A 23,221-nucleotide genomic window follows, 5' to 3' on the forward strand; every position below is an offset into this window, starting at 1 on the left:
GGTAGTACTTGCTCCGTCATTTTTGACGGGCTATACGCTAGTCAGTATATAATTTTCATGCCAACTTCTTTAAATAAGGAGAGATAAAGCAAACGATTCAACGTTTCATTTGATCAAAGGGCTCAGTATGTGAGTGGAATTCATGTCCAAGAGAAGAATGAGTCATGAAGAAAAAATGTTGCCGAGAGTAACAGGGGCGGGGGAGTTTTGTTATTAGTTACACTGAGGTGGAACTTGGAAGACCAAACTCAGTCCGAAATTCTGGAGGGGCCCAAGAGTTGGCCTTACGTCCTTAAATTATTTGTTTTTGGAACGAGTATGTATAACATTTTGCTGTGACAATTGCTGAAGTGAACTTAAATCCTCGTTTCATGTGTTAGTTAACGTTGAAATAACAGTATCACACGGCGATGTTGGTGTATGGTTATTTGTAATTGTTTAACAATATTGTATAATCTTTAACTTAAGACGTAAATTTCTAATATTTCATTGCTTTAAACTTCTGTTAGACGTAAATTAAATGTGTATTTATATACAAATCGAATTAACAGTAGCGTTACATAAAATATAAATATTCATATATTTTGGAATGTATGAAAAGAGCATCGGAGTTCTTAAAGAATGTAGTTTTAGTATTTCAAACTTGTTTTCATGTGCATTTATACACATACTGTAATCTGTGGGATGAAACACATTATTTGTAGTCACATCATCAAAAACAACAAAAATAATTTATTTGGAGAATTTTAGTCAAATTTGACTATATCTACAACATTCTCATTTAGTATGTTATGCTATTCAGCTGTGACGTGTTCAACTTGTCCTCCCCCAACACTTACGTCACAAAGATAGCGGATGATATGCTAGCTCTCTCACCGTGACAGGTTGAATTCTACAACGAGAATTGCCAAGAGTATTTGTATTATGATAACTTTCCATGTATGTGCTTTAATTATTTGAAAAAAAAAAGACTAGTCATTAATTAGATGTTCAGTACAGTGCATGCAAACTTTCTTTTGTTAGCTTTTAACTCGTAAATAGGCAGAGTTTTCTTCAGTTTAAAATGAAGGAAAATTGGTTCAAGGTGAGCAGGTAAAATATGATGGGCGAATTATGTATGCCTTAAAAGCTGCGCATAACGATACTCAGAGTGTTTTTGTCAGTAATATTTCGAATCCGCTTTATCCAATACAATTCATAAAAATGGTTATAATTAAAATTACCTACAATTGAGTGGATGATAATAATAACTCAACAATAATAATCTAGCAGTTAAGTCTACTAGGATGGAGTGGGCGAAGTTTTTCCTAGAGAATCCTGGAATGTTTGGCGAATTATGCTATATTAAAGTATACAAAGTAACAACATGCTTCAAATTTTGTAAGAGTTGAGTGTGGCCCAGTGGTTAGTGAGCAGGACTGTGATTCTCGGGGATTCCTGTTTTGTGACCTGTTGCTGCATAATCATTCTCCGCACTGTGGGGTCGTGGGTGCTTTATGAAAGTGACAGTCAAACCCCACTATTTCACTAGTCCAAGACTAGTCCAATTGGCAGTAGATATTGTTGACTAGCTGCCTTCCTTTTAGTTTAAATTTCAAAAGTGACTAAAAATTAGGCAGGCTAGCATAGGTAGACCCTGTGTAGATTTGTATGAATATCCAAGTCATAAAAACAATTGGAGGTGACCCTGCAGGGGAGAGGGAGACATTTCAAAGTTTCTTTAACACTGGTATATTAAGTTTTTTAACCTTAAATATTTTAATATGTTCTTTGTACAATGTTTGATACAATACATAATTTGGCAACTTTTGTTTGCCCAATATGAAACCACTGTTAGATTCAAGGGGACCAGTATGGCCAGGTGATTTGGGTGCTTGACTCGCAATACAAGGGTCATGGGTTCGAATCCCCATCCCACCAAACATGCTTGCCCTTTCAGCCATGGGGACATTATAATGTGATGGTCAATCCCACTGTTCACTGGTAAAAGAGTAGCCCAAGAGTTGGCAGTGGATGGTGGTGACTAGCTGCCTTCTCTCTCTACTCTTTCACTGCTAAATTAGGGATGGCTAGCACAGATAGCCCTGATGTAGCTTTTTGCAAAATTCAAAACAAACAAACCAAACCAGACTCAAGGGTGAATGCTCTCCTCCCTCTGTTTTTTTTTTTGGAAATACCATTTTTCATATTCATGTTTGTACTGTTATCTGTCTTGAAAGTAGTTTGAGTCTTTTTTTATTGGGGAAATCAAGAGTCCACTCACTTTTTTTCTGTAGGAATCTAATCCAATGTGAAACACCACTTATACTGTTGCTATACAGCTTATCACACCATTTGAATTTAAATATAAATTGTTTTTTATTATCATTGTAATTATTAGTTGTCAGTTTATTCTGTCAATAAAGAAGGAACTTCCTTGACTGTGAATGAAAATTTTGAGAAAACTAAGTGTTGAACTAAATAATTTAAGTTAGAGGTTGGATTCTTTGTTTTCTTTAAGATAACAAATAACCTGAAAATTGTTGGAGATCATATCCATCTAAGAGTGTTGTATTTCTACAATGATAAACAATACTATTCCAAGACAGTGTAATATTTCACTACCCCAATAATGTCTAAAAGTTGTTCAGTGATCATCTCTGTCACTGAGATTTAACATTGTAATTCTGTATCAACATCTTTGAGTCAATTGCAGGCCTTGCTTTTCAATGAACAAGACAGCTGAGTCCAGGCTATTATTGGGGAAAAAAATAAATAGTTTATATAATATATATACAGTAAAGCAACATCCTCAAAAATAATTCTAGACTGTTTTAGATTACTTAAAAATATTAAGTGTTTTTAACATTAATGTATAAAGTTAAATTTGCATTTTTTGATTACAGTAGCTTTACCAAGTATGCATGTAAGCCCTAAGTTTTATTGGAAAAGCTGTACTTCTGTATCTGCGACCTGCAAATTGTATTCTTGTTGATTGGCTTATTTGAATATTAAACCACATCACCATTATACATGGAAGTATTTGGATTTGATTGCCCCTTTAACTTCAAATGTTCAGTCATACAGTCTTCAGTAATATTAAAGAACACTAGGTTAGTATTTTTAGTGTTAATGCAAAATTAAAATAACAAATTTTAATATTAAAATAAAAAGCATTTAATGTATATAAACAATTTGAATAAGAAAACAACAATTTGTAAATACAGAAATCCTTATTTATCGTGTTTAATAAGAAAGCTTGTTTCCATAACACTATTAAGACTCCCATTAAAATTATTACTTAAATTATGATAACTCACATACATTATAATTAAAAGTTATCCACCATTTATTTGCCCATTTCACCAAATCATGTTAAGTCCTTTTATGAAGCAGCTGCATCCAAGGCCTTAATATAATCAGCAAATTTAAGCAAGTTATTGACCATTGCTTGATATAACTCAAAAAGAGCAAAGGTCATAAAACTCAGCCATGAGGTACCACACCTGTGACATTAACCTAGTTTGACTGAATTCCATTTATATCAACTCTGTGTTTTTTTTCATCCAGCCATTTTTTTTATCCAATGAGCCAAATTATTCCCCAAACCTATAGTGAAAATTGTTCTTAACGACCCTTTTTTATGGCACCTTGTTAAATGCTTTCTGAAAAACCACAACCTTACCTTCATCTACATAAGCAGTAACCTCTTCAGAGAATGTCAAAAGAGTATTAAAACTGTGTTAACCATCCAGCAAAACTTTAACTGTATTAAATGACTTTGCAAAGTATCTTTTATCAGACTTTCAAAAGATTTTTCCCATCACTGATGTAAGACTAATAGGCCTATAACTACATGAACAATTTTTATCACTTCCCTTTAAAAGAGAAGTAACATTAGCCAATTTCCAATCTTCTGAACTAACAAAAAATATTAACAAGTGACTTACATATCCAATTCTTAACCTCCTTAAAAATCATTGAGGAAATGTTTTCTGGTCTAAGAACCTTATCATTCTATAAACTTCTTGATTTGTTATTAACAAGTTCAATCACATTTTCATCTAGCAACTATTCAAGAAAAAGTGTAATTTAGTAACTTAGTCATTACATAGTATCAGAAATGAGCTTTATCATCCCTCAAAGGCCTTACTTTGATCCTAAAATTTGCTTACCTTTAATTTATTTAAAGAAATCCATAATGTTAATTTTTACATTTTCACCCAACCTTTTTTATATGCCCTTTTTGATTGCCTAATGTTCTGCTTGACCAATTGTTTTGATCTTCTGTAATCAAATGTAGTAGTAGCTGATTTTATAAGACAACTACATTCTGTATTATACTATGTTCAAGACATCTAAGTAAGTAACTTTCATAACTGGGCAGTGTAGTAATTATTATATCTCTTGTTTAGATGCTCGTTATTCGTGTTTATCATGTGGTGAGGATAACAGGAAATTGATTCATTAGTTAATTTAAAATTGATGTCAACAGAGCTTAGGATCTTAATTTTCATATAATGCTAGTTTTGTGTTGATAGCTCAGCCTGATGATGTGCAAAACTTTTTTTTTTAATAAAACTGCATGAGATCTGTTTTCATTAATGAAACATCTTATTATAATTTCCTAAAAGGTCTAATAAAGTTAGATAGTAATTTTTTATGATCACAGTTACTTGTGTCGTTCATCATTTAAAGCATTCAAATGCAATGATATTTTTCTTCCAAACATCTTTTGTAATATGAATTTGTATAAAACTGTTAGTGTAAATATTATCAAATGTTCTTGGAAGCAGCATTTTTGACCACATTATTTGAGTTTTTTTAGTACATATTTAATATATGAAATTCACATAACATTACAGTATGTATTATGGTTTGTTTACTAATCCTTGAATATAAAACAAACCTTGCTGTGTCTGTTTGTTTTTCTGTATTGTTTAGCCAATCAGTTAACATGTTCTTTTAAAAATATTAATAACTCCCATACACTACATGAATGAATGCATGTGTTTCATTAGAATAAAACTGATAGTTTAAACCAAAATAATTATGTTAATGAAACAACAGTAATTGTGAAGAGTGTTAATAAACCTAAAATTTTAGTAGTGTATAACTTACCTGTGCTTCTCTCTGCAAGAATGTTTACCAAGTCAGTAATGACAGAACACATGCTTCTGTGTAACATTTACTTTGATGATTTATTATGCTTACAACAAGCCTTTGGATGACATTTTCTGTTAAAAGTGTATTGATCTCGTGTAAAATGCACAGGAAACATTTGTATAGTACAATGTACATAACATTTTGTATTGTTGTAGTACTTGGCTTCTTCAGATAAAACACTCAAATTTAAACTCATGTAAAAAAGGGTGGGACAGTCTATCATATTTTCCCACCATTCACTATTTTTACTGTATCTAAGATAATTCAGTGGTTGAGCAGGGTTTGCTTACTTTTGTTTTGTGAAAGACAGTAAGGTTTTCTTAAGAACACTGAGCTGTTAATTCATAAAATTTTTGTATGTCTTGTGAATGTCAAAGGTTCAGCATAGTATTTTGCAGTGATAAAAGACATTAAGACAGTTTTCTGGAACTGTGTATTTGTTGAGCATATACTTAGAGAAAAAATATTAGTTATATATTTGTGTATTATTTAACTTAGATATCAAATTCACAACTTATATTAATAAATGACTTTTAGTTCCGAAGGAAAAACAAGTGTTTTTATTTATTCCATATATTTTTATATCACAGGATTATATCGAGTTCATTCCAGAAAAAAGGATTTCTTTATACTAATAATATTCATTAACAAAATATATTAACAGCTTTTTTTGTTGTAAGTAACAGAATTAGAATTTATCCGAAAAAGTCTAACCTTTTTCATTCTATGCTACATTCAATGAAAAATCAAAATACTTAGCTTGATTCTGATTTTTAGAAAAAAAGAAATGTACCTAAGTAAATGTCTGGTATTATGATTATATTTGACACCTTGCATGTATCTGTAACTAAGGTGTTGTTCAAAAATTACATTCAATTGTACAAGTAGATGCTTTGCAAAAATAGTAAAATTATGTATGATATATGTATAATTTTTAAAAGAAAGGATTTATTATAAAGGGTGTGCCTAAAATGTCATTTTTTGGGGTTTATATTAAGTGTGAAAAACAGAACTGACTATTAGGGTTTTCATACATAATGCAACACTAAAAAATATTTTAAAGTTCAATAATATCTTTAATTCTTAACTCATCATAATGAAAGTTGGAGTTGGGAATTTATATTTGCTTTGGAAAATCACTTACTACTTAAAAATGTGGCCACTAGTGTGTTAAAAAACTATGATGAAAAATAATAATAGAAGATCACAAAACAAAGGCTTCATGTGGACCTCATTATCATTTTAACCTAATTATACACTGAATTGAGTGTGGGGTACACAGTTGTACTGGATATATGGTCTTTAATAACACATAAGTCATACAAAAAATGCAAATATATATATATATATATACTATCAATATTGCAGTGAACTCCACTAATAACTGCTGGGATCCTTTATGTATTTTACACAGAAAATTAGTGATTTTATCCAAGTTTCTTATTTCATTACTCCATATGTTGCAAGGTTACTCAATGTGATGCAGTATGTTTTCCCACTGATATGATGTAAAAACAACTTGATAATTTGAGGGTTTAATAATCATCTTACTTAGAAGCAAACACATATGCAGTGAAATTGTTATAGACAGTACTTACTGTACTGAATGAGTGTGAAATTCACAGTGTTTACATAGGTCTTTATTACAAGATGCACAATTAAATTTAATTCAAGATCTTAACTTGAAAAGTAGAGAGTTTATATTCATAAAGTAGTCTGTGATATTTAGTGGTTGTACTCCTTATTGTTTTTTTATCTACTAGATAGTACTAAGATAATTTTGTTATGAAGTAAATGCTGACATTTGAATTAAAAAATAAATGAATGGAATGTTAAAAATTGTATGTCAAACAATAACCTAGAACATAGAAGACAAAGCAAGAAAGCATTAGACAAACCAATTGTCAAAGAAAGTCATGAACTAGCATTGTTTTTAGTCAAGTAGTTTACGAATTTATTTTGTATCTGTAAGCGTTTGAAGGATTCAGATGTCTTCAATGGAAGGGGATAATTTTTTTAACTGTAAAGACCATATGAAATGTTTTTAGATAATGTCTGTTTCTGCTGAACTGGCAGACGTGGAGGTGCTATTTTTGGATAGTTGTGTAATTTCATCATGGAGTCTTAGCAGTCATCCTCCCCATGAGTGTACTCCTTTTGTGAAAGCCTCAGAGAATTTTGTATGTGACACGTGTCACATGTATTTACTGACTTATTTCAGTCATAGAGTTGTAGCTGTTCAGATAACTTGTATATATTGGGTGCTCATCAGGCTAATGCCTTAGTTTAGTCAGAAAGTATAAACAGTTCAGATCTCTTGTTTATTTAAACTGCTGGTCAATCGACTTCCTCAGTTCAGTCAGGAAATAGGAACTGTTTAGATCAATTATTCATTTAACTGCTGGTCAGTCTACTACCTTGGTTCAGTCAGGAAATAGGAACTGTTTAGATCAATTATTCATTTAACTGCTGGTCAGTCTACTACCTTGGTTCAGTCAGGAAATAGTAACTGTTTAGATAAATTTTTATATTTATTTTTTACTGCTAGCCAGTCTGGTAGCTAATTAAGTCAGGAAATAGAAACTTTTCATTTATATATTTTTTTCCATCTTGTCAGTTTACTAGCTTTATATTTATATATACATGTACTATTGGCCAGTCTGGTAGATCAGTTTAGTCAGAAAATAGTGACTGTTCAGGTCACTTGTTTAATTGACTACTGGGAACTTTTTTCAATAATTTTGTGTTTCAAGCACTCTGAAAATGATTTGTGTGTATATTTTTGTGTACTCAAGAGGAAACTTTGTTCAGTTCAACCAGAATTTTTGGCCAACAGAGGTAAAGTGATACAGAAAAGTTATGTAGTTTGTTTAAATTTTTGGTGTGCATGTATATATACACCTCACTAGTGTTATTACTTGCTTGTGATAATACAAAGTATTAGTGAAAGTGTTTACCTGTAGCTAACAGTTTGTATTAATAACCATTTGCATGTATCATGTACAGAATTAGTATCCTTACATGGACATATTTTTATGTTGTTACATGTACAACAAGTTACTTCATGTACTTCATGCGTGTCATCATATTTTAATACACACAACCAATGTTACTATATAATACAAAGTTAATAATAATAGATGCCTGTGTATTATATATATATATGTGCATAAATACCCAGTGTTACAGTTTTCTTGATGTGTACACCTTTTGTTTGTAATATGTGTGTGCACTTGTATATGGTTTGATTTATTTTTGTATGGCTAAAGCTTGAGCTGTCACCATCATTCTTTATTCTTTGTTATTCTAAGAATATTTTCTAGTAAAGAAAAAAGTTAATAAAAACCTCTCTAGTTACACATTTTAAGGTTAAGATATCAATATATTTGACAGTGTGTTACCTTCAAACAGATTTAGAATAGTTTGTGAAATGTAATTGTACTTTCCAGTTACATTCTTACCTATTCAACTTTAATTAAGAAATGAGTGGCAACTCGAGGAGTTTTAGTCATGTTTGTTAGAGCTCTTATATAATTATAAATAGCATAATTTGGATTTCTATGATAAGTCAGTTTTCCTTTTCATTATTTCACAGGTGACTTTGGTTATTTTTTTGTTTTATTTGATATTGTAATTTTTATACTACCTTTTTAATTTTCATCTGTTGTACCAATTTTTTTCATTGTTATTTTTGCTTATGACTTGAAAATTTTTAGCCTTCAAGTCAGAATGAAGAAATTGAAGAATTACATGAAAGAGTTCATCGGTTGGAAATGGAGAAGGAAAATCTAATGATGCAGGTTAATATTGTGTTTCCTGAAAGAAATATGTTGAATTGTGTTTGTTATGGCTATCTAAAATGCTTAATATTAGAGAAAATATGACAAAAATATTAAATTCTGCCACAATTGTTTTGAAGATTAATTTTACAAAAAATAAGCAAACATTTTTTTCAGGGATTTTCAGAAAGGCAAACAGTGTCCAAAATTAAAATTGATGTTTGAAACTTAATTTTTTATTTCTGAAATATTTTAATTCTTATATATCTTTCCACTGCGTTACATTACTCATCATGTCTTATAGATGAACTTATCATAAATCATTTAACTTTTTTATTTTTTGCACTAGCCATTAAGAATCAACACTTTAGTCATATGACTTTTTATAGTTAATGATACAGTGTTAAGCAGTTTAGCAATAACATTTAGTTAATTGGCATCAAAATATTCTCCATGTATTTTTATAAAGTAGTGACTAATAGAACTTCTAATCTATGACAGGATAATCATCCTTATTGGGAGGGGCAGAATTTTGTTTCAATATATCATAGGCTCTGAAGGCAGAATACAATTCCATACAGTTTTATAATTTTCTAAATAATTTAACTGAAAGTGAATGCAATTGAAGCTCTCCACAGTTTTTATTTGTTATTTTAAAAGAGATTTTTTGGTTTAATGATTATAAGTATTTTAAACTCTTATAACAACATCTACCTGTGGTAATTTATATCTCTACATTTCACATATTAGTGTAAATTTTTATGAATTTTTATTTTGTGTAAAAAACCTAATTTTGATACATCTGTTTAATAGTGGGTGAATTCTTATCTTTAACATATGATTTACATAACTTGAGAATTCTGCTAGTCTCTGTTATAATAAAAGCTATAATGTGAAGATAATTTTCTTGCAGCATTATCAACTAATGACTCATGAGAAAACTTGGTGCAGTGCAACACCATCAGCATAACTTGGAAAACTGTGTGCTTGTATTATATTTGACAGGGTGTTGCATAGTGGCTTGCATACCAGCTTTACATTGCAAGGCCGAAGATTCATGCCACAATTCCATTAAACATGTTGTGCACTTTCAACTATGAGTGCATTATAAAAATGATAGTTAATCTCATTATTCATTTCAGAGCCAGACAGAGCTCTTGTGGTGGTGGGTGCTGCTGATTGGTTACCTTTCCTCTGGTCAGTAGTGTAAAATTAGGGACAGCTATATCTGGATGTTTAATCTCTGTATTACATAAGGTATCATTCAGGATAAAAACAACAACTTGTGTTATAGTTTCTTAGTGGACGACTTAACTCTAAATCATTTGTGAGTTGGTATTTCTTTTGCAACCAATCATGTAGGTGAGTGTGTTAACAGACCAGGTGGAAGCTCAAACAGACAAGTTGCGGGAACTGGAAGCAGACATTGAAGAAAAGAAAGAACAAATTGATAATACTGAAGAGATGCTGCAACAGGTAATATTTTATTTATTTAAATTATAAACAATTTTATATTTTTGAGTTATAATAGCAGTACCATCAACATACTAGTGCTAAAAATTTGTGAAAATCATGGTTTATTACTTACATAAGAAAGCAGTATCTGAAAGTATTACCAAATCAATTAAACTCCAACAGAAAGAATGCTGTATAAATATATATATAATTCCAGTGTAAACTATGATGATCAAGTTCCATGCTTTGAATGATAAATGTAATCTATGGTCATGATAGAAACTTCTATTAAGTTAAAGAAAAGAATAATATGATGCATTTTTGGAATAAAGAAGGGCTGCATTGATATATATATATATATATTTATCTTATTGATATTTTTTCCACCCTTGTCTAGGAGCTTCTTACCAGGTCTTCACTTGAGAGCAGTAAATTTGACTTAATTACAGAAGTTTCCAACCTTCGATTAAGGTTATCAACTGTTGAGCAAGAAAAACAGGATTGTGATGAAGCATTTAAGAAAGCTGAGGTAAATAAACAAATTATAAATTTTCTAAGTTTTCATCTTAAACTTTAAGGCCTTACTATCATGCATCACAGTGGATAGTTAACAAGTGTATTTCATCTATTCTGAGGTTAATGTTCAAAAGATAATTCTTTGCCATTTTAAACACTTTTCTATCATAACTCAGATAAATAAGTCAGAAGTTAATAGGAATTACTGTTAAATTTATCTGAAATGGACAAATTTATGTACATTTAAGAATATAGAAAAATAATGACATTATGCACTTTTAGTCAATTTGCTGTTGGCTTTATTAATTTATAAGTTGCTTTTTGGTTCTGGTCTTGATACTTTATTTTGGATTAAGAGTTCCTATTAATTCATCCGACTTTAACAAAAGAATTAGTTATTGTGTATTGTTCTGTTATAATTTTCTGAGAAGCTTTTTTTTGTACACACTGTAGGAATATAATATGCAACTTATCTCCATAGAAACTTTTTTGTTAAATTATTTTATCAGCATTTTGCTGTCTCACATTCACAAGAAAATCATGACTGTAGCATGGTAAGGTTTGAAAATAGAACTGTACTAGGGCAAAAAATAAATGTGGTATACTTTCACACACGAACAAAAGTTGTAGTGTATCAGTACTAATAACTGAGCAACACCAACGTAATAGAAAGTTGAAGTGTCTAAAAATATCCATTTTTGTAGACATCAGCACATGCACATGTACATATATGTAAGTTCTTGTATATATGTATATGAATTAATTGGTTAAATGTATTGATAATGAACATGTCAGATGAAGCCATATTCCAGTACCAAACAGTTTCTGTAAATAAACAGTTTTAGAAAACATTTATATATGTATAAATTTTTGAGCATACTGTAAAGGATAAAAATATATGATATAGATATAATTAGATGGACCTTGCTGTTGTTGAAAAATTTATTATGTCATCAACAGTATGTGTATGGATGTTAATGGATTTATTACATTATTTGATATCTTACTGGAAAGCAGTCCTAACCCAAGTACATTAAGCAGAATAATACCAAATCAGTCTGCATGAAAGGTGAACACCAATGTCAAAAATATTAAAACATGAATATTATTTTTGTACTGTTAATGTGTGTTAATTAGGTAGAATTATGAAGAAAAGTTGAAATATCAGTGTCATACATGCATATTCAAGTCTATAAAGTTTAGAATTTTGCTTGCAAAGTCAGGGGAGAAAATTTTTGTAAGAATGTGACTATACTATTATCCCAGGTTCAGCAGTCAAGCATATTTTCTTATTATGAAAGGCAGACTGAAATTAAAAGCAAGGAACACAATTGTATTTTTAAGAGTTTGCCAGGCCATTCAACTAAAGTAACTGGAAATTGTGGTTTTTGAGGACCTTATTCAGGCATGATGTTTCATTGTAATAAATGTAGAATATTACACATATAACATTGTTCTCTTTATCCTTGTGGATCAAACTGGTGGTGTATTGTGTGGCATGTTTCATGTTAATGTTACGAACATTCCAAAGGTTCTGTGGAGATAAGATGTATGTTTTATTCCTATAATGTTTACAACATTACCAGTATGAATTACATTAAGTCAAATCCAAAACGTTTTGAAAACAGGTAACATGTGTTGCAAAGAGACATAAAAGTATCACATGTACAACTAGATTTTAGTCTAGTTCTTATTGCAAGGGTATGTATTAATATATAAATAGATATATAAAATATTAGACCTGTCTTTTATTGTCTAAAGTAAGTGTTTGTTTAGTGCTTTGAATGTTGTATTAGGTAACTACTAATGCTCTAAAGCAGGGGTCTCCAAACCTTTTTGGACAAGGGCCGGAAGGTAGATCTTTTTAGACTTAGCGGGCCGGAGGGGTCGTGGTAAAATTAAATAGGGATGCATACATCATCAGAATACAACATTACTAATTTATTTCTCGTAAGAGCATATACTGAAAATATTTAAGATACACAATTATCTTTTTTAGCATTAGTGAGAAGCATGAACTGGTGCTTTTCTGACAAAATTACACTTAATTGAGGTTCAAAGTTTTATTACATTTTGTTTTTTGTTTTTATAATGTTAAAAAATTATATTATTACTTTAATAACCTGTTGGCAGGCCGGATAAACCAAAGTCACTTACTGTAGTTTGGAGACCTCTGCTCTAAAGAATAGAAATAGTCATGTTATATGATGTTCTATTTCGAATGCTTAAGAAAGCATGCAGTGATTAATAAGTTTTTTTTTCTAGAATCAGCTGATTATGGTACAGGCTCGTTTAGCAGAAAAGGATGCTGAAATGGTTTCTTTACAATCAAGACTTTCTTGCAATGGGACTGTTACTCCATCAATTGACTGTGGTAAGTAATCATTTGATTTCAAACAAGGTGATGTCTGGTAACATTGTTCTGTTAACACTAGCCAGGTTTTCACATTTATCATAGTTTTCTGTATACAAAGCTCATACCATGATCAAGATCAGTGACATAGCAAAACCCTTGAAAGGGCATCAAGCAAAATTTTCCTGTTATCTCTCCTACTATTAATACTTTCTGATATAATTGTGTGTGCAAAAAATTTCGTAGTAATCCTATTGGAAAATTATATTGATTAATATTACACAAGTTTACTCATTGGCAAGAAGAAGTTCGTTGAAACATTGCTATTCTACTTGGGTGTGGATGATCACTGTGTCAGTTCCAAAACCTTAAAGCAAAGAACATTGAAGATTAGCCACTTAGGAATCAACATATCCTTATTTTTTCTATAGTGTCACTGGAGCCTTCCTAAATCCTAAATTAAATTGTTGGATCTTCAATCTTAAGTGTGTAATGTAGGTAAATTAAAGATAAAAGTAATAATAACTTAGTCATGTTTAGTATATATTGAGCAGATTTTCAAATTCAACTTGCCTGCATAAGCATACACATTTTTAGAAAGAATTGTGAATTTTTCTAAATTGTTATACCACATTGTATCTCTGTATTATTGTAATAAGAGATCCCTTTATTTCTGGGGCACTTACCCCTTTTGTTTATACACTACTATTCAACATTATTGTTCTGCTTACAAAAGTTAATCACAGTCAGTTTTCTTGTTCTATTTACAAAGATTTGAACATCACATTCAACAAACTTGTTTTCCTTATGGGTCAGTCACAGTCAGTTTGCTTTTTCTGTTTACAAGGATTTGAATGTAGTATTCAACAAACATATTCTCCTTTCACAAATTAAAACGTCACATTCAACACAACAGGTTTACAGAATTCAGAATGCTACATTCAGCATTATTTGGTCCTAAGATAATGGTGGCTTGGTTCAAGTTAAGCTTTGGTTTCATTAGCTTGATGAATCAATTCATTTTTGTGCTATTCAATAGAAAACATTTTTTACTCACATTTTCAGTATTAATAGTACTGAAGTTTGATTAAAATTATGCTCTGATTGTAAAGTCTTGATGAATAAAGCTTCCTCAGCCCTAAGTGTCCTTTCACAATCAACTGAACCTATGATTAAAAACTGTTGTTTTTCTCAGCCCTAAGTGTCATTTCACAATCAGCTGAACCGATGATTGAAAACTGTTATTTTTTTGTGAACAGTGATATCACAGTTCCATGCATGCTCTAATACGGATGACATCATGTCAGATATTTTTTTTGCATGTCTCTTAATCTGTTTATGAAGAGTTTGAATAACCAGTACAACCTGTCTTACAGTGAGGACATGACTATTTATATATAATGTTGACTAGTGGAATACTGTTTTTAATATAAAAAAATTTTGAATTTTGTGGTTGAAAAATAATTCTTACATTAATTTGTGAATAAGCTTATTTAATTGTTCTTTTAATGTTATTTTTTAGAGAGTCAGTATACATGACTAGATATGGTAGCACAAAGGGCACAGGATAATGTGGAACATTTGGCACTAGATGAGTGGGTTTATTGATTTCCTTCAAAATCTTATTAAATACATTATTAATAAAATGAAATGGAAACTTGTTTGTTTTTTAGAAAAACACTTAATGTTGATAAGTTCTTTTTGAAAAGCTATGATGAGCTAGATATTTTCCATATTCTATGGATGATAATATTGGCAAAATGCTCCTTCAGCTGTTTGGAATAAAGCTCCTAAAATGTGAGTATAATCTCAAAAGGTTTTCTTATGAAAACAATCAAATCTAAAGGTCTATGTAGTTAATTACTATGGTATCAAAATAATAAAATTTCATAGAAGATCAATTCTTGATTGTTTAATTGAGTTTGACCAATTTAAAAGGTTTGTAAAGTTATTATCATGTGTCGTATGAGCCAAGGGGATCTTTTTAATATAAGGTTGTTGGTTACCAAAAAGTTTCCAATGTAGAAACTGTTAAAAACTGTGTTTTTAGACGTATCTTGGACAAAGAAACTCTTACAACTATTTTTTACAAAAATTGAATTAATATATCAAAAGTTATAGTGCTTTGTTTCCAAGTGGATGTACATAGTAAAGCATATAGGCAGGGTAATACAATTACTATAGGATGGTAGCTGTTTGGCTCTTTTGCTTTGTTTCCAAGTGGATGTACATAGTAAAGCATATAGGCATGGTAATACAATTACTATAGGATGGTAGCTGTTTGGCTTTTCTTCTTTTGCTGTGACCACATTCAAGAAATTAATAATTTCAGTTGATCATCTCTCGGGAAATCGTTATTGCGAATGTTGTCTTTATGCTGCACCTTGAGCTCGCAGACTGCATTTGTAGGTGTAATGGTATAGTTTGATTCAGACACAATGGACATCAATGTGTCTCTGTAAGGTTGCTGTATTCCTCTAGAAGAAGTAATGTCGGGGTACCTTTTTTTGTACTTCACTGTCAGGGCTGTGGTACATTAACAAATCTCCGTGTTGGATGGTATATTGAGTAGATCAGGATATGTAGATCACAGTTCTTCAACCATTCTTCTGGGGTCCATTTTATTCCACTTATCTGCGAGGCTTTTCTTGAACATTTCAACAACAACAACATCCTTGACTTGATCTACATACTTTTGGCTATAAATTTTACTATTTGGTGGATGTAAAGCTCAACCAAGAGTAAATTCCTCCACAAAGTAGCTGGAATTCGATTTACTTCTCGTGTCAGTTTCTGAAGTACCAGAGGATCCATTGGCTGCTTCCCACCAGACTTTCAAGATACTTTTACTACAGAGGATAGTTCATCACATGAACAACCACAATGGCATTTGAAGCATATTCCACAATGTGGACACTTGCATTTGCATGTTAAAATGCTACATGAGAGTTCCCTTACTGTTCCCTACCACATCTTTCTTGACCTGGTCGTCAACAGAATTGTCGATTCAGTAAAAGCAGTACTGAACAGCCACATTTCAGCCAATTAGAATTATCACAAAGTTATAGCAAAAAAAAAAGCCAGCATTTTTTTATCAACAACAAAGACCTCCCCTTGGCTTATATGACAAGTGTTAAAAATTTAATAAATACCTCAGTATAGGCCACACATTTTGATTCTGCTTTACTAATCATTTCATAAGTTTTACTCTGTTTTAAAATTATTTTTGGGGAAGTGTACAGTTAGACTGGGAAAATTAGGTTTGAATTTTTTGTAAACATTATAACTTGAAAAGTAAATTTGTATATATACTTATTTTAGATTCTGAGCTGGACAAATTGAAGAAAGCCCTACAGTCTGTTATCACAGCAAATGATGAAAAGGTAATCACAGTAACATTGTAATTGATGGCTTGACCCATTACATGTTGTTTTCAACTTCTTTACCAGAAAATAAATGTACTTGACAATGGAACATCATCAGAACTAAAGTAAACTGTAGTACATTTGGTAAAAAAATGTAACAATTCAAACCTGTATTCAATAATATATATATATATGTGTGTAATTTTTGTTTACGCCAGGAAAAGAAAATTGAAGAGTTAAAATCATCACTTAGTAGATACAGACTTCTCCATGATGTAGCCACCACTCAAGGTAAAAAAGGTACGTACTGATGTAGCAATGTGCTTTTAAGAAAATAGCATTCTCTAACTCAATACTTCTTTAAATCAATGCCTGATTTTATATTTTGGCTGTTTTAAGTTACAGAAAACTATTTTCCCTTCACTTTGCAGATGAGGGTATTACCCTTTATTGGCTTGGGGTGTGGCTTTTGTAACCCATTGCCACTTTAAATTCTTTTTTATGTCAGTTTTTCCATGAAGTTCATTGAATACTTCTCTTGTAAACTGTTGTCTCTACTGGTTCTATATCAATTAACAATCTTGTATGATTATTTCGCTTCAGAGAAGGTACGCACATAACATTTCCAGCCATCCTTCAATTTTTTAAGGTATTTCATAAACCCTGTTCACGTTGTCTGCTTTTCTTTGCATGTCAGAATTAATGATATATGTTTGGCTATTACATGGTCATTGTTAGAGAATCCTGACATTTGCACAGCCCTGGTAACTAACTTTCATTCATTTTAATAATCTGTTAATGACTCTCTGTGTATGCAATCGTGTGGCTCTATGAAACTTAAGTTTTGTTTCGTAGCAGTACAATTGAAATTAGGTTATCTAGAAATCTAAAATAGTAAATGGTATAATCCATGGATCTCTAACATGGCTATTTAGCTGATGTGTTCCATAAGGTGCAATTCATATTAAAAATACAAATATATATGTAGTTTGGTGAACTGAAAATGTATATCAAGCTTAACACATTCACGACATTGTGCACCGCTGGTAATATATTTGCATGTTTTCTCTTGGACATCGTGAGCCACCAGTGTTACACAGCACCCATAAGATATAACTGCATCTCATATCTCCAAAGTCTTATATGAATGCATTTATTTTGTATGGATGGCTATAATAAAGCCACACCTTCCATTATGTACCACTGGTGAAACACGGATGCCATGTTGAAAGGACAACTGAAATAAAACAAATTGAAATGACTAGATCACTTTTTATTTTAAAATTACGTTTAGAGACTGGCATTAAATTTTTCATTGTGAGTAACTGAAGTCAAAACTAATTGAGACTTTCATAAATAAAAAACCACAGAAGGGATTATTTTATCTGATGTCCCTTTTTTATGACCATACTTTTGTGAAATACTCATAATTCTTCTAAAAAAATGGCAAAATTACTATTAAAAAAAGAAAAAATATTAAATATTATGATCATTTGATTATTATTATTTAAATTATAGTTTGCACCACCAGTGGTACTCTCAAGAGAAAGTTGTCAATGCAGTCATTATGTCATAAAACATAAAATTAGCAGTATCCAAGACAGAGTTCACAATGAGGCTTTACATTCCTATTGCACAACTAGAGGAATCATGCCACAAATGTGTTAAGTACAACAGCACCCCTCCCCAGTGATGCAGCAGTAACTTTACAAAATTATAACTCTAGAAACCAGGTTTCACTACCCAAGGTGGGCACATCACAGATAGCCCATTGTGTAGTTTTACTGCTTAACTACAAGCAAAGGAAAATTACAATGGACTCTTTTGTTTGTGAAATAACTTTAACCCTAGAATGCCAGCGTGGGGTCACCATGACCCCATACCACCTGGTGTTAATGATTGAAAATTTAATTCTGGCATTCTAGGGTTAAAAGGATTTAAGTCTATAGCTCTGATCATTGGTTTACTTCTTATTAGGCTAGGTGTTGCCTAGTGGTTAGAGTGTTCAATAAGTGAATTCAAAAGTTCATGGTTTGTAGCCTTTTGCTGCAAATGGCACTTTGACTTTATGGGTGCACTATAAAATTGACAGTGAAATCCCACTATTTGATTAGATAGGAGTATCCCAAGAGTTGGAAATGGGTGCTGTTGACTAACTGTCTACCTTCTATTTTATCAGTTTAAAATTAGGAACATCAAGTTGTGAAAATTCTGAACCAACCAAACTTCTTCATATTTATTAGAAAACTTTCTTTTTTGTAGATGATTTGGCACATCAAGATGGAAAGCAGCTTGATAAAATGTCTTCCCACGACCTTTCGCTTTCCCCAAGTTCCCTTGCTGAAAGTGGAAAGGTAAGTTCCTTGTAACACATATATATATATTGTAAAATTTATTACAAAAAAAAATGAGTAAATCAAGCACCTGTGTGGATTTATGATAAACATTTTATATGTTATCATACCACAAAATATTTGAAAAACCAGGGTATCTGATTCAGTATGTTATTAAAACATGGAAAATGGACACAATATGTAAAACCATGTAAGAAAAAAAAGTGGCTTTCAGATGGAATAAATTTAAAAAAAACAGCAAGTTGCCAAACTTAATTTATTTTTTATTTGTCAGGCTACTGAGTAGCTCTGTACCAAGATCACTTGAGAAAGTAATGCTAATTCACATGCCTTATAGTGAGAGCAAACATTTGTTGTATAGCTTTGTCATATACTAATATTGGTATTCATTGTAAACCACATTTTCATATTTTGTTGAACAAGACAGAAGAAACATATTTCAGTAGATTACGAATCAACTATTTAACTGTACATGGCCTAAGGCTTTTATTTTGATAATTAAAGATTTTGAATAATCATATCATGAGTTTTATACATGCTGTTCTGTTAACTTGTTCAGTCTCTCCCACTGTTACCAAAATTTATACTTGAGCAACTAAATCATCCTTTACACTTTTTTTAATGCAAAACCTTAACTGTTGAATATCTTATTGATGACACTGTTTATCAAATAATTTGGATTTAAGGTGGATTTCAAAAAAAATAAAGTCTTTGCTTGAGTTATATATATATATATATATATTTTTTTTTAAACTGTTAATTACTGTTATACCTGATAATGTCCTACTTCCCTAACATTGTTTTTATAACAGTGTTTCCATTAATATTTTTAAACAAAGTCTTCTCAGTAGTTATGGATGTGAAATTTCAGCAAATTCACAGAAATCTGTGATTTTTAGTCACCAACATGACATTTTTGAAATATGCAAATTTGATGGAAAAATCAATTGAGGGGAGACATATGCAGGTTATCAATCAGCTTTTTTCACTTTCTGCTGGGGTATCAGTGACTTATTTATTTTCTATGGACAGTAGGGAATTCATATTTTGAACAATTACATGTACACACTTTGCTTGTCACCAAGAGCCCAGTGCTTGATTAGCCAATTCGGTCTTGTAATCAGTAGATGGTTTGCTATCCTGTGTTATTCACCATTGTGGTGTGTATAAATGCTGAGTAATGATTGGGCTGATAAGTCTGGCAAAACAGGGAGTTATTACAAAAAGAGATGTGTTTTCAACATTTCAGGTTATTTAAGATTTTGTAGTAGAGAGAATTTTGATCTATATGGTATTTTGAATATTTTTATAAAAACCAGTTTCACAGTTGTTAACCGTATTGTCATGTAAATACATGTAGCTACATATGTTGTGCCATTGATTTCTAGAATATCATTAGTCAGGGGTGTGAATTGGACTTCAACATCAATAAACTATTTCCCCAACTTTTATTTTTTGGTATCCATACATGTTAAAGAGAGAATACAAATTGTTCTTTTAATTCTGAAGTTGAGGTTCTTGAACAGCCTTTTGATATTGCCAACTGCAGTGGCATAAAAGTAGAGTACATTTTTTTCTTATTGGCAGAGTCACGGACATATATTGAGAATAACCTAATTGAATAACATGTCATGCATTTTGCTCATCTGAAACACAGTACAGAAATACTTGCTCACTTGCTGGTGACTGCAGATACTGCAAATATTTCAGCATTTTGAGAACACAACATCATATACATTTTAGCTACAATCATACACAATCAATAAAATGTAGGTAGTGGCTATACTTACACAAGTCACAATGAGATTTCAGTGGCTTTATGTCATTACTCCTATTTATGCACAGTCATGTATTTTTGGACTTAGTTATTTTGAGTCTCATCTCAAACATGTACTGTTATAATAACTGCTGTTGTTGCTTAGATTGTGGCACAACTGAATAACTATTGATGGTTGATTAAAATCTGTATTATGATGTGTATTGTCACTCGTGCTTGTTAGAAGTGTATATTTGTGGGTGAATGTGCAGTTAATTATTTACAGTTTTAATGGGTATTTTACCATATCACTTTTTGTAGCTGAAGTATTCTAATAGAGTATTCCATTTGCACCATAAATACATGTCTTTGATGTATAATGCCAAAAGTTTCGTAACAAAACAAAATGTTTTTAAGTACAGTCGTGCAATTTGAAGACAATTGCAGAATACAGATAAATTTTTAAAATCAATTAATGATATTCTTTGTTCAGACAATGGTGACATACCTGAAAAGAAATATGTTTTTCTGTGGTTTATATGAATGTGTAGCACACATCTCACGTACTTGAGACTTCTCTAATGTCAAATCTGGAATGTGTGTTTCAATAATGTGGGTAATGCTTGTAGTTACATGTGTCTAAAACACACATACATTTACCTCTAAAACTGGAGTTTAATTTTATCGTCTGTTGTAGACATTACAGTTAGAACCACGTGTAACTGATAAACCTCCTCCTGTTCCACGGTCTGCGACTTCTCCTGGAGGCCCAGACCCCCATTCTTCTCCATTGGCTTGGAGGGATGGACGTCTTGGATCATCCCCTAGCCCTGTGTATTGTCAGATAACCCCACCTTCTGCAGAAAAGAGTAGTCCAACTGTGCCTAGATCTAACAGTGCAGAGAACGTTAGTCCAACCCAGCAGCGGGTAATGTAGCATTTAGCATTCACTTTCTGTGTTTTCTTAAGCATGCATGGAATCGCAGAGATAATTTAAATTGTCTAAAGTAATCTTACTATTATGATAATACTATCATAATGTATAATTGTGTTACAACTTTTGAACAACAACAAAGCTAAACTAATTTAGAAATAATGCCCTTAAAACCACTATTTTGCCATGAATAAAACAGAAATCACACACCTGTATGATTAGAAATGATATTTCTGCAAATAGATTGTAGTAAAGCTTTGCTTGCATATATATATGGCTGTCAATTCATACACAATTCAAGATAAAAGTTATAGATTATACTGCTACTCATAGCTTACTGTAGTTAGTTACCAGATAGGTGTTTGAAGATAATTTAAGTATCTGTTTATAAATAGTTTCAAATGAAAATACAAATATCAAGTATGGCACCGTAAGTAAAAAAATGAGAAAAAAAGAGAAGAAGAATGATGGGTGAATGGGTAGAGGATGAAGTGTTTTAATTGTAGTTAAGTTGCTTTTACAATGAAAAGAGTTTACAAAGCATGGGTTTAATACACCTCAGGTATAAATGGTGTATATAACAACTTTTAATGGTGTAAAAAATTTTGTCCATTTTCAAATACTCTTACATTTTAACTGAATTACATTATGCATAGGAAAAGCTAACATGAATTGAAGTGTGAACACTGAAGAAGAAAAGATGTAGTACAGATAAGCTACATGTTTTTTTATAAATTCTTTTGATTTCTTTAATTGTTTTATATATTTTAATCCTATCTGAACTGGTGAGCACCTTTTAGGTGTCAAGTGCATACCTGCATTTCAAAATTTAACAAAAAATAATTCTAACTCTTTTTGCAAGAAATTTTTTGTACTCAAAAGTATTTGAGAATTTATATTTGGTCATTTAGAACATATGTTTCATGTAATTAACAAAGAAACAAGGGAAAATATATTCAAAACTTGTATTTCTGCACATCTCTGAGGAGTCTCACTTGTAAACATTGCATTTGTTGATTTTTTTTGAGAATTCTGCCCATCCCAAAGGAAATAAACTACATTCTCAAGATTTTGTTTCTAACATAATTTTCCATCTTTTCATTTTCTGATTTTATTAGTACAACACCTCATTCAAATACTTGTATGACTTCACAACATGTGGTCTGAGAAACTTTTAATGAAACTCTGCTTTGAAAATAGCCACAGGCAAAGATTAAATATCACTGGATTGTGCAGATTATGAACTATTTATGTCAATGTAGAACTTACAAAATGGTGCAAGAAATTTGTGGTTTCTTGAGAAACTGAGTAGATGTAGCTCATGCTAAAAAGAACAATGAAATTTAAAGGAAAGTTTGAAAATGTAGGAACAAACCACAGATCTGGGGATTTTTTATAATTTCTTTATACATTCTTTTCATTCTTGATAGAAACATATTGAAATTTTCTTTTACTATAAGCCACCAGGTAAGAGTAGTTAGGTGTTGAGAGTACCATATTTTTCAGTGTATAAGATGCACTTTTTTTACCCCAAAATTTGATGTCAAAATCTGCTTGCATCCTA

At 31.2% G+C, this 23,221-nt stretch overlaps 1 protein-coding gene across 7 annotated transcripts in view; it reads left to right on the top strand.

Moving 5' to 3' along the window:
• The window catches only part of LOC106468641 (liprin-beta-1-like), an 88,622-nt gene that overhangs the window by 39,782 nt on the left and 25,619 nt on the right, over positions 1-23,221 (top strand). For all 7 annotated transcript variants that reach the window (XM_013929071.2, XM_022396992.1, XM_022396991.1 and 4 more), the window contains 8 exons: positions 8,862-8,945; positions 10,287-10,400; positions 10,777-10,908; positions 13,161-13,269; positions 16,570-16,631; positions 16,832-16,913; positions 18,876-18,967; positions 21,421-21,651. In XM_013929071.2, the coding sequence (XP_013784525.1) occupies positions 8,862-8,945; positions 10,287-10,400; positions 10,777-10,908; positions 13,161-13,269; positions 16,570-16,631; positions 16,832-16,913; positions 18,876-18,967; positions 21,421-21,651 (906 nt within the window). The remainder of the gene's footprint in view (positions 1-8,861; positions 8,946-10,286; positions 10,401-10,776; positions 10,909-13,160; positions 13,270-16,569; positions 16,632-16,831; positions 16,914-18,875; positions 18,968-21,420; positions 21,652-23,221) is intronic.

This window comes from Limulus polyphemus, unplaced genomic scaffold (assembly GCF_000517525.1).
Source record: "Limulus polyphemus unplaced genomic scaffold, Limulus_polyphemus-2.1.2 Scaffold3094, whole genome shotgun sequence".
Lineage (NCBI taxonomy): Eukaryota > Metazoa > Arthropoda > Merostomata > Xiphosura > Limulidae > Limulus > Limulus polyphemus.